Source organism: Sturnira hondurensis, unplaced genomic scaffold (genome assembly GCF_014824575.4).
Source record: "Sturnira hondurensis isolate 20B ecotype Veracruz unplaced genomic scaffold, ASM1482457v3 Scaffold0018728, whole genome shotgun sequence".
NCBI classification, from domain to species: Eukaryota; Metazoa; Chordata; class Mammalia; order Chiroptera; family Phyllostomidae; genus Sturnira; species Sturnira hondurensis.
Genome location: NW_028091359.1, coordinates 5,155,637 through 5,176,174, shown reverse-complemented (window position 1 = coordinate 5,176,174; position 20,538 = coordinate 5,155,637). Strand labels below are relative to the sequence as shown.

The 20,538-nt window shown below is 50.9% G+C and overlaps 1 protein-coding gene and 1 long non-coding RNA gene across 3 annotated transcripts in view; one reads left to right on the top strand and one right to left on the bottom strand.

The window, feature by feature from the left end:
* Nucleotides 1–17,544, bottom strand: part of MRC2 (mannose receptor C-type 2) — a 58,000-nt gene extending 40,456 nt beyond the window's left edge. For both annotated transcript variants that reach the window (XM_037069848.1, XM_037069849.1), the window contains exon 1: nt 17,226–17,544. In XM_037069848.1, the coding sequence (XP_036925743.1) occupies nt 17,226–17,346 (121 nt within the window). In that variant the 5' untranslated portion in view covers nt 17,347–17,544. The remainder of the gene's footprint in view (nt 1–17,225) is intronic.
* LOC119003478 (uncharacterized) lies at nt 2,135–18,557 on the top strand. The gene is made up of 3 exons (XR_005069974.1): nt 2,135–2,147; nt 17,144–17,304; nt 18,352–18,557. It is a non-coding gene; the product is annotated as an uncharacterized LOC119003478 (long non-coding RNA).
* Nucleotides 18,558–20,538: the final 1,981 nt, after the last annotated feature.

Below are 20,538 nucleotides of genomic sequence, written 5' to 3'. Positions count from 1 at the left end.
GGGAAGGGCAGAGATGCCCTCCCTGCCCAGGAGGGACTCCGTGGCCACGCACCCCTGTGGACCCAGGTCCATCCTCTGCCTCTCCCCACCACCTGGAGTCACAGTGAATGTTTGCCCAGCAACAGAATGAACAAGAACTGAGAGATCTCAGAATTTAAGGCATCAATCTCTATGATGCGGACACAGAAGCACGAAAGGGTTCAGGACTTCTCCACCGAGACTCATAGGATGGGAACCGTGACCTCCTCATTGACAGTGAAACATGTCCTAGTCCTGAACAGCATCACACCAGCAACGGTGGATGGGAGTGAGCCATATGACACGTTGTCACGTGCTGGGAATGAGAAAGGGAGTTCAAAGATCATTACACCGGTACGACAAGCCTGAACCAGGGCTCTCCCGGGAAAACTGGGACATGCATGTGGCCACCCTGCACTTACACAAAGAGGCAGATTAAAGTTTATGATGACACAGGTTCAAGTTTACCACATGCTTACTAGGTACCAGGCACTGGGCTTCCAAGGCTTTCTCTTTAATCCTCTTGCTAACCCGCATAGTGACCCTCAGAAGTAGGTAAAATCCCATCTGGCAGCTAAGGAAACTGATACTAAAGAACCAAGAGATTCAACATCTTGATGGCACTGCCAATCAGGGGCAGAGTCAGATGGGGGCCAGGAAGACCGGCTGCAGAGCTGAGCTCCAAACAACTGCTCTAGGGACTTGAACCCATAACCCGCAGGCAAGCTGTATTTGGCCTACACAGTGTGTGAAAGAAAAGTGAGCCAACATTTAAAACTGCACAGATTTCACATAGAAAGTCTATATTTCCAGCTTCTCTTCGAAATATTGAGAGGCCTGACCACACTGAGCCCAGGTGCCTGCAGGGAGCCAGTCACAGCTCCTGGGGGACACTGCCCACCTGGGTGGGGGCTCACCAGCCTGCCAGAGTCCCCACTCATCCCTTTTGTGCCCCCCACCCCAACACTGAGGTAGAAGGGGAGTGGCCACATATTATTATACTTGCACACTGTTCTCATCAGAGTAGAGAAACAGTCTTCCACATTCTTACTTTATAGAGACGGTAACCTGGTCTTTATAAAGAGTGACCAGAGGGCTGTGTCTCTTTCAAACTGAAAAAAAGGAGGGTATGAGGTAGGGGTGAGTGCCTCTAAATGAGGCTCCACTGCCCTGCCACCGGGGTCCCTGTGACATGCTGCGATCCCTTCACAAAGTGTGCCCGAGACACAGCACAACACGATCCTGAGACAGCAGAGCACATTTCATAATGAGCTTCTGCTCTACTCACTGGCAATCCCCTGACTTTCGGACTTGGTGACATTCAAGGGTGACTTGTTTGGGTCTAAGAGCAAACCGCGGCCCTCTCTGGAGATAACTGAACTTAGAATCTTTTTTACTAGGGAACCTTCAGGAGTTCCGTAAAACTGTATGCCAAAAATTAAACACCTGCTGACTTCTGCGATGGCAGGCCGATGGGCCCTACCCGCACCTTCTCCGGAGGGAGGCGCCATGCTGGAGGGTTGCTCTGGAATCCGGACCCACCCTTTGTGGGCCCTGGGTGGCTGCCTCACTTTTGGAAGGACGTTCATTAAGACCCATTTCACGGGTTTCTGGGAGGATTAAGCAAGAAAACACTGGAAGATGCACTGTCGCCAGTAAGCACTCAGTAACGGAAGGTCATTATTGTTTCTGATATTTAAGCAAGACCCTCTGTCGGGCCTGGGACCCTGAGCTCAAGAGTCCACCTCACAGCACAGAGCCTGGGAACTGGGCTTAGCAGACACTGCAGTTGTCTGCTAAGAAAATTACAAGAGGAAATAAGGCCAAGGACTCGAGTGTTTAAGCTGCTCTTCAGAAGAATTCAAAGAAAAATAAATCTATGGTCCAGATGTGGAGTCCCCCTCCCATTCCCGTGGGTGCCTGGTCCCTGGCAAGCGTCATTTGTTTCTGGCCTCTGAACATTTGAACCCTTCCTCAGGTGTGCCTGGAACGGAGATGCAAGGAGCAAGGGCCACAGACAGCGTGGCGGGACTTCTGGGAGGGCAGGGCTGCCTGCGGTGTGCTGCGCACCCAGCACATTCTGGCTCTGCAGAAATAAACTCCAAGGGCAGTCACAGAGGGGAAACGAGGTCACAAAATATGCAGCTGGAAGGGAGAGTGTGAAAGGAGGTGGGGTGATGCCTGTGCCACTTGGCAGCTGCGAAGGAGAAGGAGGAGGAGGAGGAGGAGGAGGAGGAGGAGGAGGAGGACAGTGGCCAAGAGGGACCCTCACGGGGATTCAGGCAGGCAGAGGCGGTGGGACCCAGGGGAGCGGGGCTGAGAATTGCGATCTAGCCTAGGAGTTCAGACCTGATTCTGCCCTCCCAACCTCATCGAGTTTAGGGGACTCAAACTACTTTCTTAGCTGTAAACTGAATTATAAAACACCCTCCCTGACTCTTCACAGGCTCCTGGTGAGATCTACAGGAATATTGACACGATCCTTTTAGGGTCTCTCTCCCCCAGTAAGTGCTTCCCTGAGAGCAGGAGCTGCGTCTTATTCACTTGTCTCCCCAGTTCAGTGCATTCAGCAGGTGCTCAATACGTGCGTGTTGAACTGAGCTGGACCACGGGAGGTGGAAAGGCAAGCTGCCTTGTGTCCTATGGGCTGGGGTTTAACAACCTCTAAATTACACCCTCCTCTAAAAACAGATCTACATATGGACAATGAAAAGAAGGGAAACATGAAATTATTTCTTGTGCCAGGAGGTTGGGATTATATGTAACTTTCTATTATATTATTATAATCTTTGTAGAGTAAATAAAACTAAAGGAAGAATGACACAGGGGGCATCTGAAGACCCTTGAAGCCAACAAAAGCTCTCGGCATTGCCCACAGACCCCGGCTTTGGCTCAATTCTCGTTTGGTGAGTTTATCTTGCTTTGGCCCTGAACAGCCACAAAGGGTCAAACACACACACACCCCACCACGTAACATGACAACAGACGTGACCTACGAAGGCACGCCAGCGCTGGTGCGCCAGTCCCCCCTCGCCCTCCCCACCCTCACACTCTTTTTCTGATTCCCCCCACACATTTGTGGGGCCATAGACAAGACTGCCCCAACCATCACTGTTCCTCCCTCTCTGACATCAATTAAAAGTCAATCACACAGTTAGGGGAGCTCAGGCTCCAGACACAGGCTGGGTTTGGACTCCCGCTCTTGGATTAGTCACTCGGCCCCTTCAGGCCTCAGCGTCCTCCTCTGCTGAGTGGAGACATGCTTGTCTTTGCTGCACGCAACAGTCACGAAACCTTGGACACGGGCCAGGTGCCATCCCGGGCTCACCGCCCCACCGTCTAAGCTCTTGGTAGACATGGCCCCAGCAGGCAGCCCTTCTGGAGGGGAACTTGGCCCCAGAATCCACTTCTTAGGAATTTAAGGAAATAATTAAGAATCCATGCAGTGGACTTTGGGTGACAGTAACGTGTCATTGTAAATTCATTGATTATAAAAAATGTGCCACCCCATTGAGGGGTGTCGATAATGGGATTACATGGGAAATCTCTACCTCCCTCTTAATTTTGCTGTGAATCTAAAACTGCTCTTTAAATAGTCTTATTAAAAGAGAAGTAGATGGAAATACAAAAGAAAAAAGGATCTATGCAAAGACTTAGCTATTACACAGCATTATTTGTAATAGCAATGACTGGGGAGAACGAATGAATGTCTAATGGCATGGAGCTGACTGAGTAAACTGAAATAAACTCACACAATGGAATGCTGATACAATGCAGACAATAGAAATTAATTTATCAAAGAGTATTTAGATGGGGGCAGAGGTTCAGTCTGATTTTTAAAAACTGAAAGTACAGTATGACATCATTTCTATTTTCTCTTAAATCGTGTGACGTCCGAAAAAGACAGTTTTGCATTCTCATTCTTGAACTTGGGTGTCCAAATCCACGGGGAAGCTTGTTCGCAACGTGAGTGCCCAGGCCCCATAGCAGGCCCACTGAACTGAATCTTAGGGTGAAGGAATATCTGGGCTGTAAACAAGATTCCGACGCCCACCAGGGTTCCAGAGCCTCTACACATGCCTACGTGTTAACAGCAGTTACCACTGACTTATGGCACAGCTTGTGATTTTCATTTTCTTCTCTCTTTGTATTTTCTACAATTAATACATTTGGTAATTAGCCCTGGCTGGTGTGGCTCAGTGGACTGAGTGCCAGCCTGCAAACCAAAGGGTCGCTGGTTCCATTCCCGGTCAGGGCACACGCCTGGGTTGCAGGCCAGGTCTCCAGTAAGGGGTGCACGAGAGGCAATCATACACTGGTATTTCTCTCTCTTTCTCCTTCCCTTCCACTCTCTCTAAAATTAAATAAATAAAGCCTTTAAAAAATATGTTTGGTAACAGAAAGAGATATGACCTAAATGTCCAACAAGGGGTTAGTCATGGTGCTCGGGCACAGCGGAATCCTCCACGGAGCCGTGGGAGCTCTGGGCGGAAATTCACTGATGACACACTGGACGTGAAAGAAGAACGTTCCAAATCAGAAGGAAAACATCTACGTCAAGTCTCATACAGGGAGAGGGAGGGAGAGGAGAGGGCACCCAATTTGGAAGGATATTCTCCAAAATGTTTGCGGTGGCTGGTTTTTTGTGGTGAAATTTCAGGTCATTTTTCTTTATTTCATCACTTATTATTTGAATTGGATACTACGAATAGGTGTCCTTTTTTACTGGCCTGAGAAAAATGTATTCTGAGCCTGAAAAAAATATGTCTGTGACACTGTCTTCTTGCAGCCTCATTCAAGCTCATTAACTGAAGCACCACCAGGTCAGATGCGCCGCTGAGGGCCTAGGGGAGAAGGGAGGGCCAAACAGACAGCTGGAGGTGCAGGGCGGGGTGAACACTGGCCCTCCGTGAAGGGGAAAACCTAGTCTGACCCCAAAGGGCTTTGTGAACTTCACCAGAGAGGTCAAGTGTGTGGAAGAGAAGAGGGATAAAAAAAGATACTCTGAAATAAAAATTTTAAATGAACAGCAAACAAGGGACAGATATTTGTAACACATATGGCAAGAAACTCATTATAAGCCCATGAGAAAAATATAGACCCCGATCACTGTAAGGTGGTAAGACCTACAGAGATAAAATAATCAAAGATTTAAACAAATGGTTCACCAAGAAGAAATACCTGTGTCTACTAAGCCTGTGGAAAATGTTTAAGAGTATTTGGAATACTAGTACTATTCTTAGTTGCTGAATCTGAGTGTTGGTTACATGGGTGTGTTCAGTTTGTGAAAATCCACTGAGCTGAACATTCATGATGTGTTCACTTTCCTCTATCAATATTATACTTCAAGAATTAAAATTTTTGGCCTGGCTGATGTGGCTCACTGGATTGCACGCCGGCTTGCAAACCAGAAGGTCGCCAGTTTGATTCTTAGGGCACATGCCTGGGTTGCAGGCCAGGTCCCCATTGGGGGGTGTGTGGGAAACAACCACACATTGATATTTCTCTTCCTCTCTTTATCCTTCCCTTCCCCCCTCTCTAAAAATAAATTAATTAAATTACACTTAAAAAAAGAATTAAAATTTTTTGCCACAGCCAGTGTGGCTCATTTGGTTGGGCACTGAACTGCAAACCAGAAGATGGCAGGTTCAATTCCCGGCCAGGACATGTGCCTGGGTTGCCAGTTAGGTTCCCCAGTTGGGGCATGTGCAAGAGGCAACCAGTAGATGTTTTCTCTCACATTGATGTTTTTCTCCCTCTCTTTCTCCTTCCCTTCCCCTCTCTCCGGAATCAATAAAGGGGAAAAAGAATTAAAATATTTTAAAGATTTTTATGTCTTAAATATTAAGGTGTGAAAAGTCAAAGTGTCTCCTTGATCCGTGGGCGGCAGGGTAGACGTGTGCTAGCAGGTGTGATTGATTTTTATTTACTTTTAGAGATACATGGATCTGTTGCCTCTCCCATGCCCCCAACTGGGGACCTAGTCTGCGACCTAGGCATGTACCCTGACTGGGTATCGAACAGGGGACCTTTAGGTTCATAGGCTGGTACTCAATCCACTGAACCACAGCAGCCAGGGCAAGAAGTATAACTTTGTAAAGCAAGAGATGTATAAACACAAAACAGAGATTGGGGGCGGGCAGAACAGAGAGGGAAACAGGAGAGAAGCACATAAGCAGATAGTACAGGCATTCCTCAGTCATATCATGAGTTCAGGTCCAGACCACAGCAGTAAAGCAAGTCACAGGCATTTTTTGGTTTCCCCGTCCATGTAACACTTATGCTAACACTGTTCTGAACTCTATTAAGCATGCAATAGCATTATGTCTAAAAAAATGTACTGTATGTACCTTAATTTAAAAATACTGTCTTGCTAAAAATGCTAACCACCCCCTGAGCCTACAGTGAATCACCACCGTTTTGGTGTGGAGGGTCTCACCCGAATGTCAATGTCTGCTGGCTGATCCGGTGGTGGCCGCTGAAGGTCAGGGTGGCTGCAGTAATGTCTTAAAATGAGACAACAATGAAGCCTGCCACACCCGTGGATGCCTCCTTCCATGACCAGTTTCTCTCCGTAGCGAGCACACACTATTTGATAGCATTTTGGCCACAGAGAACAACTTTCAAAATTGAAGGCAATCCTCTCAAACTGCCACTGTTTTATCTACTAAGTTTATGTAATATTCACTTTTTTTATGTGTGGTCATCTAAATCTTTTGTTGTCCGCTGAACGATCTTCACAACATCTTCACCGGTAGATTCCACGCACAGGAAGGAACGCCTTGTCCTTTACTCTTTAAGCAGGAGACTGAAGGTTTCCCTCACATCTTCAGGTTTCACTTCTAATTCTTTGCTATTTCCAACCCACCTGCAGTCCAACCCACCTGCCCCCACTGAAGTCTGGAAACCTGAACGCCATCCATGAGGATTAGAATCAACTTCCTCCAAACTGTTCTTATAATGGCGTCTAGAACGTTGAATCCTTTTCAGGTTTTCAATTTACTTTTGCCCAGATCCATCAGAGTTCTTATGTATGGCAGCTACAGCCTTACAAAATGCATGTCTTAAATATTAAGGTGTGAAAAGTCAAAGTGTCTCCTTGATCCGTGGGCGGCAGGGTAGACGTGTGCTAGCAGGTGTGAAAACAACATTAATTTCATTGAACGTCGCCATCAGAGCTCTTGGGTGGCCAGGTGTGTTGTTAGTAATACTCTGACAGAAATCTTTTTTCCCTCTGAGCGGTAGGTCTCAACAGTGGACTTAAAACATTCAGCAAACCATGTTGTAAATAGATGTGCTGTCATCCAGACTTTTAGAAAAATTAATTGATTGAATTTTTTAGAGAGACAGAGAGAGAACTATCAATCTGTTGTGCCGGTCATGCATTCATTGGTTGTTTCCTTGTATGTGCCTTCACCAGGGATCAAACCCACAACACTGGCATATCAAGACTATGCTCTAACCAACTGAGCTACCCAGCCAGAGCTGTCATCCAGGTTTTGTGGCTCCATTTATATGGCAAAGCAGAGCAGACAGTCAATGAGCACTGACTTTAACAAAAAGTCACCGGTTGCACTAGCCTCTGATAAGAGAGGCAGCCTGTCCTTTACAGATTTGAAGCTAGGCATTGGCTTCTCTCTTAAATATGAAAGTCATAAATAGCATCTTCTTTCAATATAAGGCTGTTTCACCTGCATTGAAAACCTGCTTGGGGTAGCCACCTTCATTACGGATCTCACCTAGATCTTCTGGATAACTTACTGCTGCTTCTTTTATGTTACAGAAACAATTTTCTCAAACCTCACGAACCAACCTCTGCTAGCTTCAAACTCTTCTTCTGCAGCTTCCTCACTTCTTGCAGCCTTCACAGAACTGAAAAGAACCAGAGCCTTTCCTGGGATGAGGCTTTGGCTCAAGGGAGTGTTGTGGCTGGTTTTTTGATCTTCTATCCAAACCACAAAAACCTCCTCCGCATCAGCAATAAGACTATTTTACTTTGTTATCATTTGTTCTCAAGAACTATCCTTTGCATTCGCAACTTGGCTGACAATTTGGTGCAAAAGGCCTAACCTTTGGCCTGTGTCAGTTTTGGCCTTTAATATGCCTTCTTCACTAACTTAATTATTTCTAGCTTTTGACTTAAAGCGAGAGACCTGTCGTTCCTTTCCCTTGAACACTTAAGAGATCATTGTAGGACTATTAATTAGTGTAATTTCAATATTGTTGTGTCTTAAGGAAAGGTAACCTGGGGGGTGTGGGGGAGGCGAGACGGGGGTTGGGGGGGGAGAGAGAGAGAAAGAAACAGCTAGTGGGCGGAGCAGTCAGAACACACACAACCTTTACAGATTAAGTTCTCCTTACATGGGCATAGTCTGTGGTGCCCCAAGGCAATTACAATAGTAACATTAAAGGTCACTCTGATGACAAATTAACAATAAAAAAAAGTTTGAAGTATTGTGAGAATTACCAAGATGAGAACTACAGTGACATGAAGTGGGAAAATGGTGTTGGCAGAATGCCCCTCACTGGGTATGTGATCCTGGACCACAGCCTCTTTGGCTCAGTTGTAACATCGACCCCAGCGAGTTGTGTGCGCTCAGTAAACAGTCACGGAGTCTCCAGTCCTCATTTGTTGCCTGATGTTACACAGACACGTCATAAAGTTCCTAAAACACAGCAAGCCCATCCTGCTCCCCTTGCTTTTCTCATTTGTACTCAGGCCTCACCCGCATGCACTGCCATCCCTCGCCCAGAGAGTTCTGTGTCCTGCTGCTCTCTGAGTGTGAGTTTGTGTTACAGTGTGACAGTCCTCTCCCGTGGCCTCCTCTGTAAACGCCCGGCTGATCAGTGCAGAAAGAAGAGGCCTGTGTTCGGGAGGCTGTCCGTGGGAAGAGCTTCAAACCAGTAAGCACCCTGAACGAGAGCTTCTTCAGGAGAACGTGCTCTAAGGTTGAGCCTCCTACAAAGGCCTTCAAGGGGAGGGAGCCCAACATACACTTGTCCTTCAACTTTTTTTTAATGTATTGATTTTAGAGAGGAAGCAGAAGGGGAGAGAGAGAGAGCAGCACTCACTCACTGTTCCTCCCACTGACACACCCGCTGGTTGCTTCTTGTACGTGCCCTGACAGGAGATCAAACCTGCAACCTTGGCGTATTGAGACATCGCTCCAACCAACTGAGCTACCAGCGCCAAGGCTCCAACTCGTCCTTTACAACAGGAGCCCTGGCTGGTGTGGCTCAGTGGACTGAGCACTGACATATAAACTTAAAAGTCGCTGGTTCTGGGCTGCGGGCCAGGCCCCCAGTCGGGGGCAGGTGAGAGACAACCACACATTGATGTTTCTCTCCCTCTCTTTCTCCCTCCCTTCCCCTCTCCATAAAAATAAATAAATAAAATCTTTGAAGACAAAAAGGCCAAGCAACTACTGTTGTTTGAAGAGATTAAAGAGGCATGATGCCACTTTGGACCCTGGACAGTTGTTTAAAAAGAAAAGAAAACAACTGGAGAAACCCAAATACAGACTGCATAGTAGAAAAAATAACTTTTTGTGTTATATTTCTTGTATGTGGGATTATGGCATTATGGTTCTACAGAATGTCTTTGTTTTTAGTTGATACATGATGAAGTTTTAAGTGTGAAATGTCCCATCTACAATTGCCTATAGCTTCACCCCACCACACACACACATGCGAGGTAGCAAATGTGGCAGAATGTTAAAAGTTGGTTCTTCTAGGTGAGGACTACATAGCTCCTCAGTGCCTTATGTATTTTTTTCAACTTTTCCAATGGTTTCAGAGGGTATAACACCAAGTAGTCCTGGGATTTTTTTCCCCACTCCCACGTTATGTCTCTGAAAGGCATCATGACAATGCACGTAGCTGAGATTCATTCAGTCACTGCTGCATTACATTTCATTGTGTGTCTGTATCTATAACTCATCCATATTTCTTTTGATGTGCATTTTTGGTTTTGTTTTGGCTATTCTAAACAGTGCTGCTTCCAGGCTTTTTCCAAAACACCAGTACTCTTACAGGCTCAGATCATTCAGAAATGAGGGTCAGCATTCATGGGGTCACACCAGAAAATCCTGCCCTCAGCGACCACACCCGGCTGCAAGGCTATCTCCTGTTGAATGGCTACTGTCCCAGGCTGGTCAAACTCAGGGTGTTCTCTCAGGTCAGGCAGGTAATCGACCCTATGCTCCCCATTTTGGGGAATTGCTCTCAAACTACAAGCTGTGGGAAGGTAAGAACCACTCTTGATTTGTTCACCAAACACCAAATACCATGCCCAGCACACTGGCAGTGCTCAGGAAAATAAAAACAACAGTTAACTGAATGAATGAATGAATGAACACCAACGACCAGGCATGCATCTTCACCTCACTGTTACTGGGTGTGTATTATTGAGATCACCCTGTGGTCATGAACTTCCTTCTTAGACATCTTCCTATGGACTGACATTAGCTGTGTATTTGCTACCTAGGAAGCCACGGACACTGTCTGTCGGGTTAAGGTACCTCACTTTGCTTAGCTGTGCTTTTCCTGTCAGACATTTAGGTGGTTTCAAATTTCTTTTGCAACCACGGAGAGCGCTTCTATGAACTTTTTTCCTCTGCAGGATTCATGCCTAATGAATTCCCAAAAGTGGAATTAGGAAGTCAAAGGCTGCGAAGTGCCACATATCTGGTTTCTGACATATTGTCTGAGACCAAATCCTGAGAGACTGAAGCGGTTGCAGGCCCCCGTCCACACGTCCCGGCGCTCACGCCGCTCTGCCGAGATTAGGCTTTCTGTTTTCACGGGTTTAACTATGTATTTAAAGAAAGTTACATCTTTAACTCCTAGAGATCATTGCACTTTCTATGTCACAGCTTTCCATCTGAGTTTCCTCAAAGGTGATCGGCTACAGTTGAAATTAAAATTTAAAATTATTTTTAAAATTATTTCTTAAAATCATTTCATTGTTCAATTACGGTTGTCCGCATTTACCTCCCCTGCAGCCATCCCTCCCTCCCTCCCTTGCTTCCACCCTCCTTGGTTTTGTCCACACGCCCTTTATTGTTGTTCCTGAAAACCCTTCTCCCCTCCCCCGCACTATCCCTCCCTAAAATTTTAAATTATAATCCAGTTGCCCAATAACTATAAAAGGAAAGATTCTTTTCCTCATTAGTGTGTTTTTTCTGGTGTGTCTCACATTAACTTCTTATAACAGCTTAAGTCTACTGGGATTTATTTCAGCCCATTGGAATATGTTCTGTATATTCCATGCCATATGTTTTTTATGATTGTGACATCATCTGAAACTCTGGAAGGATGACTCTCCTCACTCTCCTTTCTACTGCAAAGAAAAAATTCTCATCCCAGGGAAGAAATAGTTTGTAACTATGGGAGGTGATGGCTGTTGACCTGTGACGCTCATTTCGTAATATGTCGTATCAGAGCGTTATGTTATGTACCTTAAACTAATAAATGTTTTATGTTAAATATATCTCAATAAAACTGGGGTGGGAGGAGCTCTTGGGAACACTTTATTTGGTCTTTCTTTTTTTTTTTTGTTTCAATAAACACTTCCGATGCCCTGACTGGTGTGCCTTGGTTGGGCGTTATCCTACAAAGCAAAGGGCCATCCGCTCAATTCCCGGTCAGGGCGTGTGCCTGGGCTGCAGGGGCCGTCCCTGGTGGGGGTGCGAGCAACTGGCCTGTGTTTCTCTCTCCCTCTCATTCTCTTTTCCTCTTTCCCCACTTCTCTAAAAATAAATAAATATGTAAATATTTACTAGATGTCAGTGTGTCCAAGGCACTGTGCTGGGACCTGGGCAGGAATCGAAGGGAGGAAGGGGCTCCCGCAGGCGGTGACAGCGATGAGATGCCGGGGGAGCTCTGGCAAGACAGACTTGCCTGGATTGTGTGCCCGGCCCCATCTGGGGCCGCTGTGAGGGGCCACCAGCTGATGTCTCTCTCCCTTTCTTTCTCCCTCCCTTGGACTCTCTCTAAAAATAAACACAACCTTTACAAAACGTTACGGTCCTACGGATCCTGTCCCAGTTTCTATTTCCAGAGGACGGTGAGGGGGAACACTCCTGGTCACGCCCACTCCCGCCTCAGTCTACACTGGGAGCGTGGCATCCGATTCCCCTCCCTGCCACTCGCTGAGGATGTCGGGGAAGGCTGGGAAACCGGCTTCGCGTGTTTCCCTAGAGGCGCTCCAAGCCCACCACAGAAGGCCTCTCACCATGTCCTCTTGGTGGTACCCCTTGTTTCTGGGGCTTATCCACAAATGACATCCGGGTGCTTGTCACTCCTCAGCCCACTCAATCCCACGAAGCAGTGATCAGGACCCCTCAGAATGGGCAGGTGCAGTCGGGGAGCAAGAGGGGAAGGGCATCCCAGGCAGGGGGGACTGCTGTGTGCAAAGGCCTGGGGGTGGGGAAGCAGTGGTTCAGGGAGGATGGTGCAGACTGTGCTGAAGAGAAGGCATGGGGTGGCGGGGCAGTGATCTGGGAAGAAGCTGAGATTCCACAGCCAAAAAGACCTTCTACCAGCACCACCAGAGCTGTGGGTGCAGAAGGCAGAGTCGGAGACACTGCTCTGGGGGAGGGGCAGGGCTGAGGCTGCGAGCAAGGGCCCAGCCGAGCAGGGTGGGCAGGGCTGCATAGTCAAGGAGCTGGGGAGAGCAGACCCAGAAGTCCAAAGAAGAGGGAAGGAACCATCCACTGAAGTTCCCTGTGGGCCCATGGTCAAGTTCAGTGAGCCACCCCAATCTGTCTCCTAACGGGCTAGAGCTGCCTGATGCTGGCAGGTCCCCGGGGCCACAGACGCCTTCATCCAGTCCCCTGTTCACTGACACCACCCCCAACTGAGGAGTAAGGGGCATGTACAGGGCACGGGCGAGCTCCCAGAGCTGCCCCACCACTGCGATGGCCCACCCCACCCAGGCTCACAGGATCCAGTCGAAGGAAGGAGCCCCTACCCATCTCATGAAGGATTAAACAGGAAGAGACACTTTCTCTCAGCAAAGCCCAGGTCCTCCAAGGGCAGGGACCCCCTCTGGAGGTGTGGGGGGGATGCCGAGGTGGATTCCACAGACCAGGCCCCATCATCCCGGCACTCAGTGCTGCACAGACTCAGTAGTAAATATCCACGGACTGAAGGAGGGAACATATGCATCCCTGACCTCGGGGAGGCTGGGGTGCTGGGCTGGGCCTGGCTCTTTCTCCATTAGGCCCCTTCCATCACTCACTTAATCCATGGCTTCCTCAAGGTGGACACCTCACATACCTTGGGGACACTTAGCAAGACTTGGGCCCTGCCCCTTGGGCCCACTGAACTGGGGGAGAGACAAGGGCCCAGGCAGCCAAATGTAACAGAGCTGCCCCCTCTACAGAACCGCCCCCTCCACTGTTCCTGGAGTTCCTCTCAGGAGGACACAGCAAGAGATGCTCCAGGGGGCTTAGAGCTATGGGGAAAACCCATACAGCAGAACTCTCCAGTCCTTCCTAGCACATACCCTTGAAGTGCTTAATTCCAGGGTCAGTGACCACACCTGGGTTCGAATGCTGCGTTTACCACTTTCAAGTGGTGTGTTGTTGGTCTTGAGCAAATGATTTCACAATCTGGTGTGCTGCCCATGTGTATGAGTGATAACCCTCCTAGGGCCTCGAGGTGTAGAAGGGCCGTGCCAGAATGTGCAGCGGGGGCGCCTATTTATGCTTAAATTAGTGGTGAATGAAAATGAATACCCTTCTGAGAATTTCCAGGTACTTCTGAAATCATCTCATCAGCCCAAATCGCTCTACCATGAAGGCATCAGAAAGCCAAGATTCTCTCATGCGAACAAACAGGGGTCAAGACCAGGGCTTCCCCCTCCCTGCCTGCACCCTCCTCACCTTGCCCAGGTGGACCTGGGGGGGTGGGGGGTGGAGGCAGGCAGGTGCGAGGAAGGATGCTAGCACCAACCAGAGCTCAGGTGGGCACCACCCCTGCCCTGGCAGCGCACAGAAGGGGACTGGGTTGGAATAAGGAAGACCAACTACTGGGGGGAGGTGCAGGCAGTTTGTTGGGCTGACTCCAGCAGCAGCAGCAGCAGCAGCAGCAAGTACCTGATGCCTTTCAGGAGGATCACCTCCCTCCCTGTCCTTTAGACAGCAGACTCTGTCCACACGGGGAGATTTCCCAGGCCTCTCCACTCCTCCACCTGCATCCCTGGAGCTCCCAGCAACTCTCCAACTTGCGCCTCACTCCTCCACTCAGAAACCTGCAGGGATTCTCCAGGGACCCCCCCCCCCCACTGCCAGCTGGCAAGTCGCTCCCCCATTCTGGCTTCTTTGGCTCAAGGTTCCCCCCAAACCCACCCCACTCAGGAACTCTCCACCCCAGCCCAGACAGCTGCCACATGACCCCCCAGAACAGCCCAGCCCACCTTCCTGGCCTTGCCCTCTCTGCTCCCCTCCCTGCCCCTGAAAAGCCTGGTCCCACCCAGCCTCCCTCCGGGGAGCCCTGCTGAACCTTCACCCCAGTTTCTCCCGCCTCCAGACAGACACTAAGTACGCACAGCCCCCCATTTCCACGCACTAGTTGTGTGACCTGAAGTAAATGGTGAAAATCCCTTCATGCTTCCATTGTCTTATTTGCAAAATGGGCCCAGCAAGGCCTCCTTCCTTGGGTTCTTACCAGAATTAAAAGATAAACTGCACATGAGGAACCGGGCACGGCTCCTGGCCGCGAGCAGGCGCCCCTGCAGTGGAACCCTGCCTCTCAGCTCTGTTTCATCCCCCCAAACGTCTCTTTTTCTCCAAAAATGCACCCTACAGTTTTCTGTACCTCCAGTCCTCCTCGAGTCCTTGGCTCGGCACTGAACAGTGAGGGCTGTTCAAAAACAGTCGTTTAGCCCTGACTGGTGCGGCTCAGTGGCTGGGCATCCTCCCCACAGAGCAAGACGTCGCCAGTCTGATTCCCAGGCAGGGCGCATGCCTGGGGCGCAGCTCTGGTCCCCCATTGTTGGGGTGCATGCCAGTGGGAGAAGCAACCCACCAATGTTTCCTTCCCTGTCTCCCTCCCTTCCCCTCTTCTCTAAAAATAAATTAATAAAATATATATTTTTACAATGCAGTCACTTAACAAATTAACAAAAAGGCTTCCAGCCACGAGCACTGGGGGCCAACCCACGGAGGTGGAGAAAAGATGGGCTGCCGGCCCACACCAGGCAGGCACTGCTGCCCTGCCAAGCCGAGGGGCGCTGCGGTGCTCCAGCCTCTCATCTCACTGGAAGCCACCTACCAGCACCCCTGTCCCCAGGGCGTTCCACCCCAGCAGCGGTGGCCCCAGCAGCGGTGGCCTGCTAAGCCAAGTCCTAGCTCCCACAAGCATTTCCTGGGGCCAAACGGGGCTGTTCGGATCCTGGTGCTGCTAAGCTCTTCCCAGAGACCACCTAATTCACCAGGTACAGCTGGATGAGGAAGGAATTCAGCCTCGAGGAGGAACACTCTGGACAGAGGGTACAATGATGTGCAGGGGCGACCACGTGCGAGTTCACCCTCCTCTTCCTCCATAACTGCTGCCATGGAGACCAGGCCACCCCACCCCACCCTTCTTCAGTGTGGGCAGCGAGGGATGCACTGCCACTGGGAAGTGCGGGGGCCACAAGGGCAGAGACACAGCCCGAGGGAGAGCAGGGGCTGGGAGGAGAGCAGGAGGCAGAGGGGGCACTCCAGGTGACCTCCCTAACGGCCTCTCACTAGACACTTCCAGGTCCCTCTGTCAAAAGCTCCACTGAGAGGAGAAAGGCCGGGTCAGCTCTCTGGCCACGGCTCTCCCAGGGCCTAGCTTTAAACCGAGCTCTGGGACTCTGGAACTGCCTTGCTCCTCCTCCACACTCCCCCCTTGCCTGTCTTCTGGGTTCCTTCACGGAGGAGCCAGACACAGGCAGGAGTGCTGGAGGCAGGGGCAGACAGTGAGCCCACACCGGCAGTGGCTGGGGAGTTAGGGACCTGGGGGGGTGTTGGTCCACATTCAATTCCAGGTGGATCTGAAATTCAGCAGGGTGGGGCTATGCCTGGTGTGAATAGACCTCTACCTGGCCCATCGGCACAACGGGGGCAGACAGTGTTTTGGTGGCAACCGTCATACTTGGTGTGTGGGCCAGCCCAGCAAGCAGTGGCCATGGGGCTGTCTGCATAAAATTGCAAACACTGCACTGACTGTCCCCTCTCACTCACCCCCATCCCCAAATTAAACGTAAGCAAGCCAGAGTTGGGCCGGCACTGGGCTGTAATTACTGAGCTCCCCAGCAATTCCAGCTTTGACTCACGCCAGCCTCCCAGGAAGTGGGTCTTTCCCTGCATCGCTCAGAATCTTGGTGAGGGGTCCGTCTTTCCCCACACTTCATTGTCACCCGTTAGAAAGAGCAGCAGAGAGAAAAGGTACAGCTTAAGATTTTTGGGTTTTGTTAGTTGGGTTTTTGCATCTTGAGCAGCTCTTTGGCCGCCCAAGATCTGTCTACTCTGGACTGGTGCCAGTTTGGTCAGAGGCGCCCAAACAAAACACATACACATACACACACACACACACACACACACACGCGCGCGCGCGCTCTGTCCAGCCTGTTGCTGCATCCTGGTGGCACAAAACTGGCCCACAGATCTCTGTTCCAGCAGTGAGGATGCCGCATGCCACAAGCTGCCCTTAAAGACCAAGTGTGGAAAACAAAATTATAAGCACCCTGAGATTCCAGGAAAGCACACAGGCCTTTACGAATCACTAAAAAACAATCATAACCCATCAGTCCTGGGGAGAAGCAAGAACGGACTGGAGTCTACTGGATGGAGCCTTCGGTTCGTGCGGGCACGCCCCGCAGGTCCAGGAGCCGGGTGGTCCGGGAAGGCCGGAGCGGGGGTCCTCCCAGAGCCCGCCCTCTTCCTCTGAGGCTCTTCGAGACCCTCGGGCTCCCCTCCCCCGCTGCCCGCCACATCTGGTTCCACTCAGGTCCTCCCCCACCTCCAGGCATGCTCCTCCCCCTCTCCTCCCCGCGTTCAGAAAAGCGGAGACGATTTTTAAAAACCCAGTCACACACACACACACACACACACACGCACGCACACGCACACGCACACACGGAGGGGGTAAGGGAAAAGTTGAGAAGGGAGGCCCGCTTCCCCGTGTTACCCCCCATCGGGCCCCCGAAGTTGGCCAAGTTGGCAGCGCCTTACCGGGGAGAGCGACGGTGTCCCCGGGGGGGCCGGGGCGGCCCAAGTGCAGACCCCCGAGAAGCAGGACACAGAGCAGCAGGTGACGAAGCCAGGGTGCAGGGGCTGGCCAGCAGGGCTCCATGCCCGCAGCACGCCACTGGGGGATATGGGGACCGAGGGCGCACGGGCGCGGTGTGCTGTGGCAGCAGGGCGCTAGGATGTGATGACCGTCCGCAAGGGGCTGCGTCTTCCTCTGGGTCGGGACGAAGAGATGCCTCCCGGGGAGAGGAGGAGAGGAGAAGAGGAGGGAAGGAGGCAGGCCGGGCGGAGGGAGGGCAGGGGGGAGGAGCACAGAACCCAGGAGGAGGGTGTGAGGGGCAGAGGGGAAGGGAAGTGGGCAGCTTGGGAGGGGAGGGGGAGGCGTGGGGCTGGGGCTTGAGAAAGGGAGGGGAAGTGGAGAGGAGGATCCACTGGGTCGAGGAGAGCCCCGGCGTGCTCTCTGTTTCCCTCTCTCTCCCTGCCTCGCCTTCCCTCTCTTCTCCGCCCGGGCCCGGAGCCCCAGACGCTGCGTCACAGCTCCCCGGCTGGCGCGGGCAGGCGGGCGGGCGGGGAAGCAACTGCAAAACTTTCCGCACACTTCGCGGCGTGGCAGGACGTGGGCTGCGAGGCCTGGCTGGGCGGGGGCGGCACGCAGCTGACCCTGGCGGCCACACTCGGGCCGCTGGCGCCCCCTCTATCTAGCCTTTTTTCCACCGACCTCTCTAGCCACCGAGCATCCGCTACCTTCATGCCTGGGAGGATCCCTCCTCCGGTCTGGTGGGGAAGGGGCGGGGTCCAGAGCTCGACCACCGGACGAAAATTGGGGGAAGGGGAGGCAGGGCCCCTGTACCGTGGGCGGAGCGCAAACTTTGGCACTTGTTTTAGCGTTGTGTGCAATCCCTATGTCAGGTCCCTGGTGCAGGGGAGTGTAGTGCTTTCGCTAGCTGGGGCTGCATCCAGAAAGCTAGGGCAAATCTGTCCACTGGATGCCCCCGAAGACAGACATCATCAATCTCACCAGCAGCAAATGGCTGGCTGGTCGCAAAGGACCAAATGGAAATTTCATAAAAAGGGAGACAATCCACAGTTATTCCGTATTATGCAACAGGTCACTGCAGCACAGAGCCCTGGATTGGGAGTCAGGATGTTGGAGCCGAACCGCACCTCCATCTCCCATTGCCTGAGTGACCTTGGAAAAGACGCTTGGGATCTCTGGGCTCAGAGCCAGACTGACACATTTAGAGACCCTAAATGTGGAGAAGATTCACGTTCTCTCACCATGAGTAATCAAATAAAAACACTGTGAAACTAACATACGTTTTATTGTTTCCTGTGCTGTCCATCGCGGTGCTATTTTTGGAAATAACGGAATTTTTTTATTTTTTATTTTGCCTTGGGTAAAGCTTTCTCCATTTCTGCAGCAGAGGGTGTGGGGGCCCGAGATGCTTGAGTAGCTCTTCCCTTCTCTGCTGGGCTGAGATTCTTGGCAAGTATGGGTACAGAGAATGCAGGGCCCCAGAGTGAGCGCCCATGGAAATACCCTACAGTCCTGGGGAAGATTCCCACCATCTACATTTTTGCCCAAAGAAGCCTGTAGCACCCCGTTGTTAGCTTGGGCAGGTCTGACAAAGCCATGTCCCTTCTGGCAACTGCTGCTTCATTGAAGCCCTTTGGGACACATCCTAGTACAGCACACTGTATGGCCCCAGGACTCTGCAGGCTACTGGCCACGCGGGCTGCATCAAAGATCATCCTCTCGCTCCCCTGCCCCCACCTTCTCACATCTCTCCTGTTACCTACAAGTGTTTCGAGGACTGGCCAGCCTTAGCTAGGCTACTGTTTTTATCCCAGTCTTGAGTAGCTAAAAAAGTTTGCTCCAAGTCAAAGTATAGGCGTCCATCTCTGGATGTGCTAGTCACTGGCCTCACCAAATTTCCCCCTTCCCCTGAAAGGGAACTCAGGCAAGGCTCCCAGAGTTCTGGAACAGGGTTGGATGGCTCTGCTCCACCAGCCTGAGTAGGGTTTGGCATTCCTTCCCCACAGCAGGGCAGAAGCCAACTACCAGGCATCACCAATGAATGACATGGATCCAGAAAGTCCCCCTCTTGCCAGCACCAGCCCCGGTTGCCCAGCACACAGATGCTCTCTCGTTCATCTATCCTGGTAAAATTCAACCACCACCGACCGCTAGCTCTGTGCCAGCTGCTGGAAAAGCAAAGGTGCGCAAACCAGGTAGCAGCCCTAGAAGAGTTTGGTTTTGTGGGGAAAATAAGACTTAGTTTTTGCCACATTCCAGGCGGAGAAATGGCCACTCAAGGGCTGAGGAGCACACAAGTGTGTTTCCGTAGCAGGGAACGACGCTTGCCCTTCTAACGCCCTGCTCCAGTCTCTGCGGAGGCCAAGACTTCCTGCTCAGCCAGCCAGGGTTACGCACTGTATTTTGCTGATTGTGAGGGGCCACGTCCGTGGCCACCATCTGTCTTAGATCTTGAGCTCACAAGGCAAAGGGCCAGGCCACGTCTGGGCAATTCTCCAGTGGAGAATCCAGCCTGCTCCTCCACCGCTTAAAGATCTTGTGCAGCATGAGTTGTCAACAGAATCACAGTCTGTAGGTGTGTCGGTTGTTGTGAGGGCTGGGGCTTTTAGAGGGCCCCTCCCCAGTGCCCAGACCCTCATCTACTTCCGAAGAAAGACCAGCATCCTCTGTGCCCATGGCCTCATCACCATTCCTGTTATAGCTTAGCACACCGCTACTCACTAGCATGTGCTAGATGCTGAGGACTTGGCGAACTCTACAACTTGGTCCAGGGAATTTTTTCCAAGATTGTATTTGCTATAGTGGAATCAGTAAGTCAGACACTGTTAGCCAAACACTGGAATCAGTGGGTCTGCTGATTCCATCCACCCGGTGTACCAAAAAGAACAGATTTTAGAGTCAGAGGGACCCCAGTCAGAACCCTGGCTCTCCCACTGACTAGCTTTGTGACATCTATGAGTTCCTCAAGCTCTCTATAGAGTTCACAATTCCTATTTGTAAATGGGGTAACGATTCCTATGTGGTCCCCCAGATTAAATGTTCCATATAAACCAGGGGTGTCAAAGATTCATTTTCACCAGGGGTCACGTCAGCCTCGCGGCTGCCTTCAAAGGACTGAATGGTAATTGTAGGACTGTATAAATGTAACCATTCCTTAACAGTTGAGTGAGAGCTCAGTGCTGTTGCCTGGTAAAAACAAGGTGCCAGGCCGGATAAAACAAGGTGGACGCCGGATTCGGCCCCTGGGCCTTGTGTTTG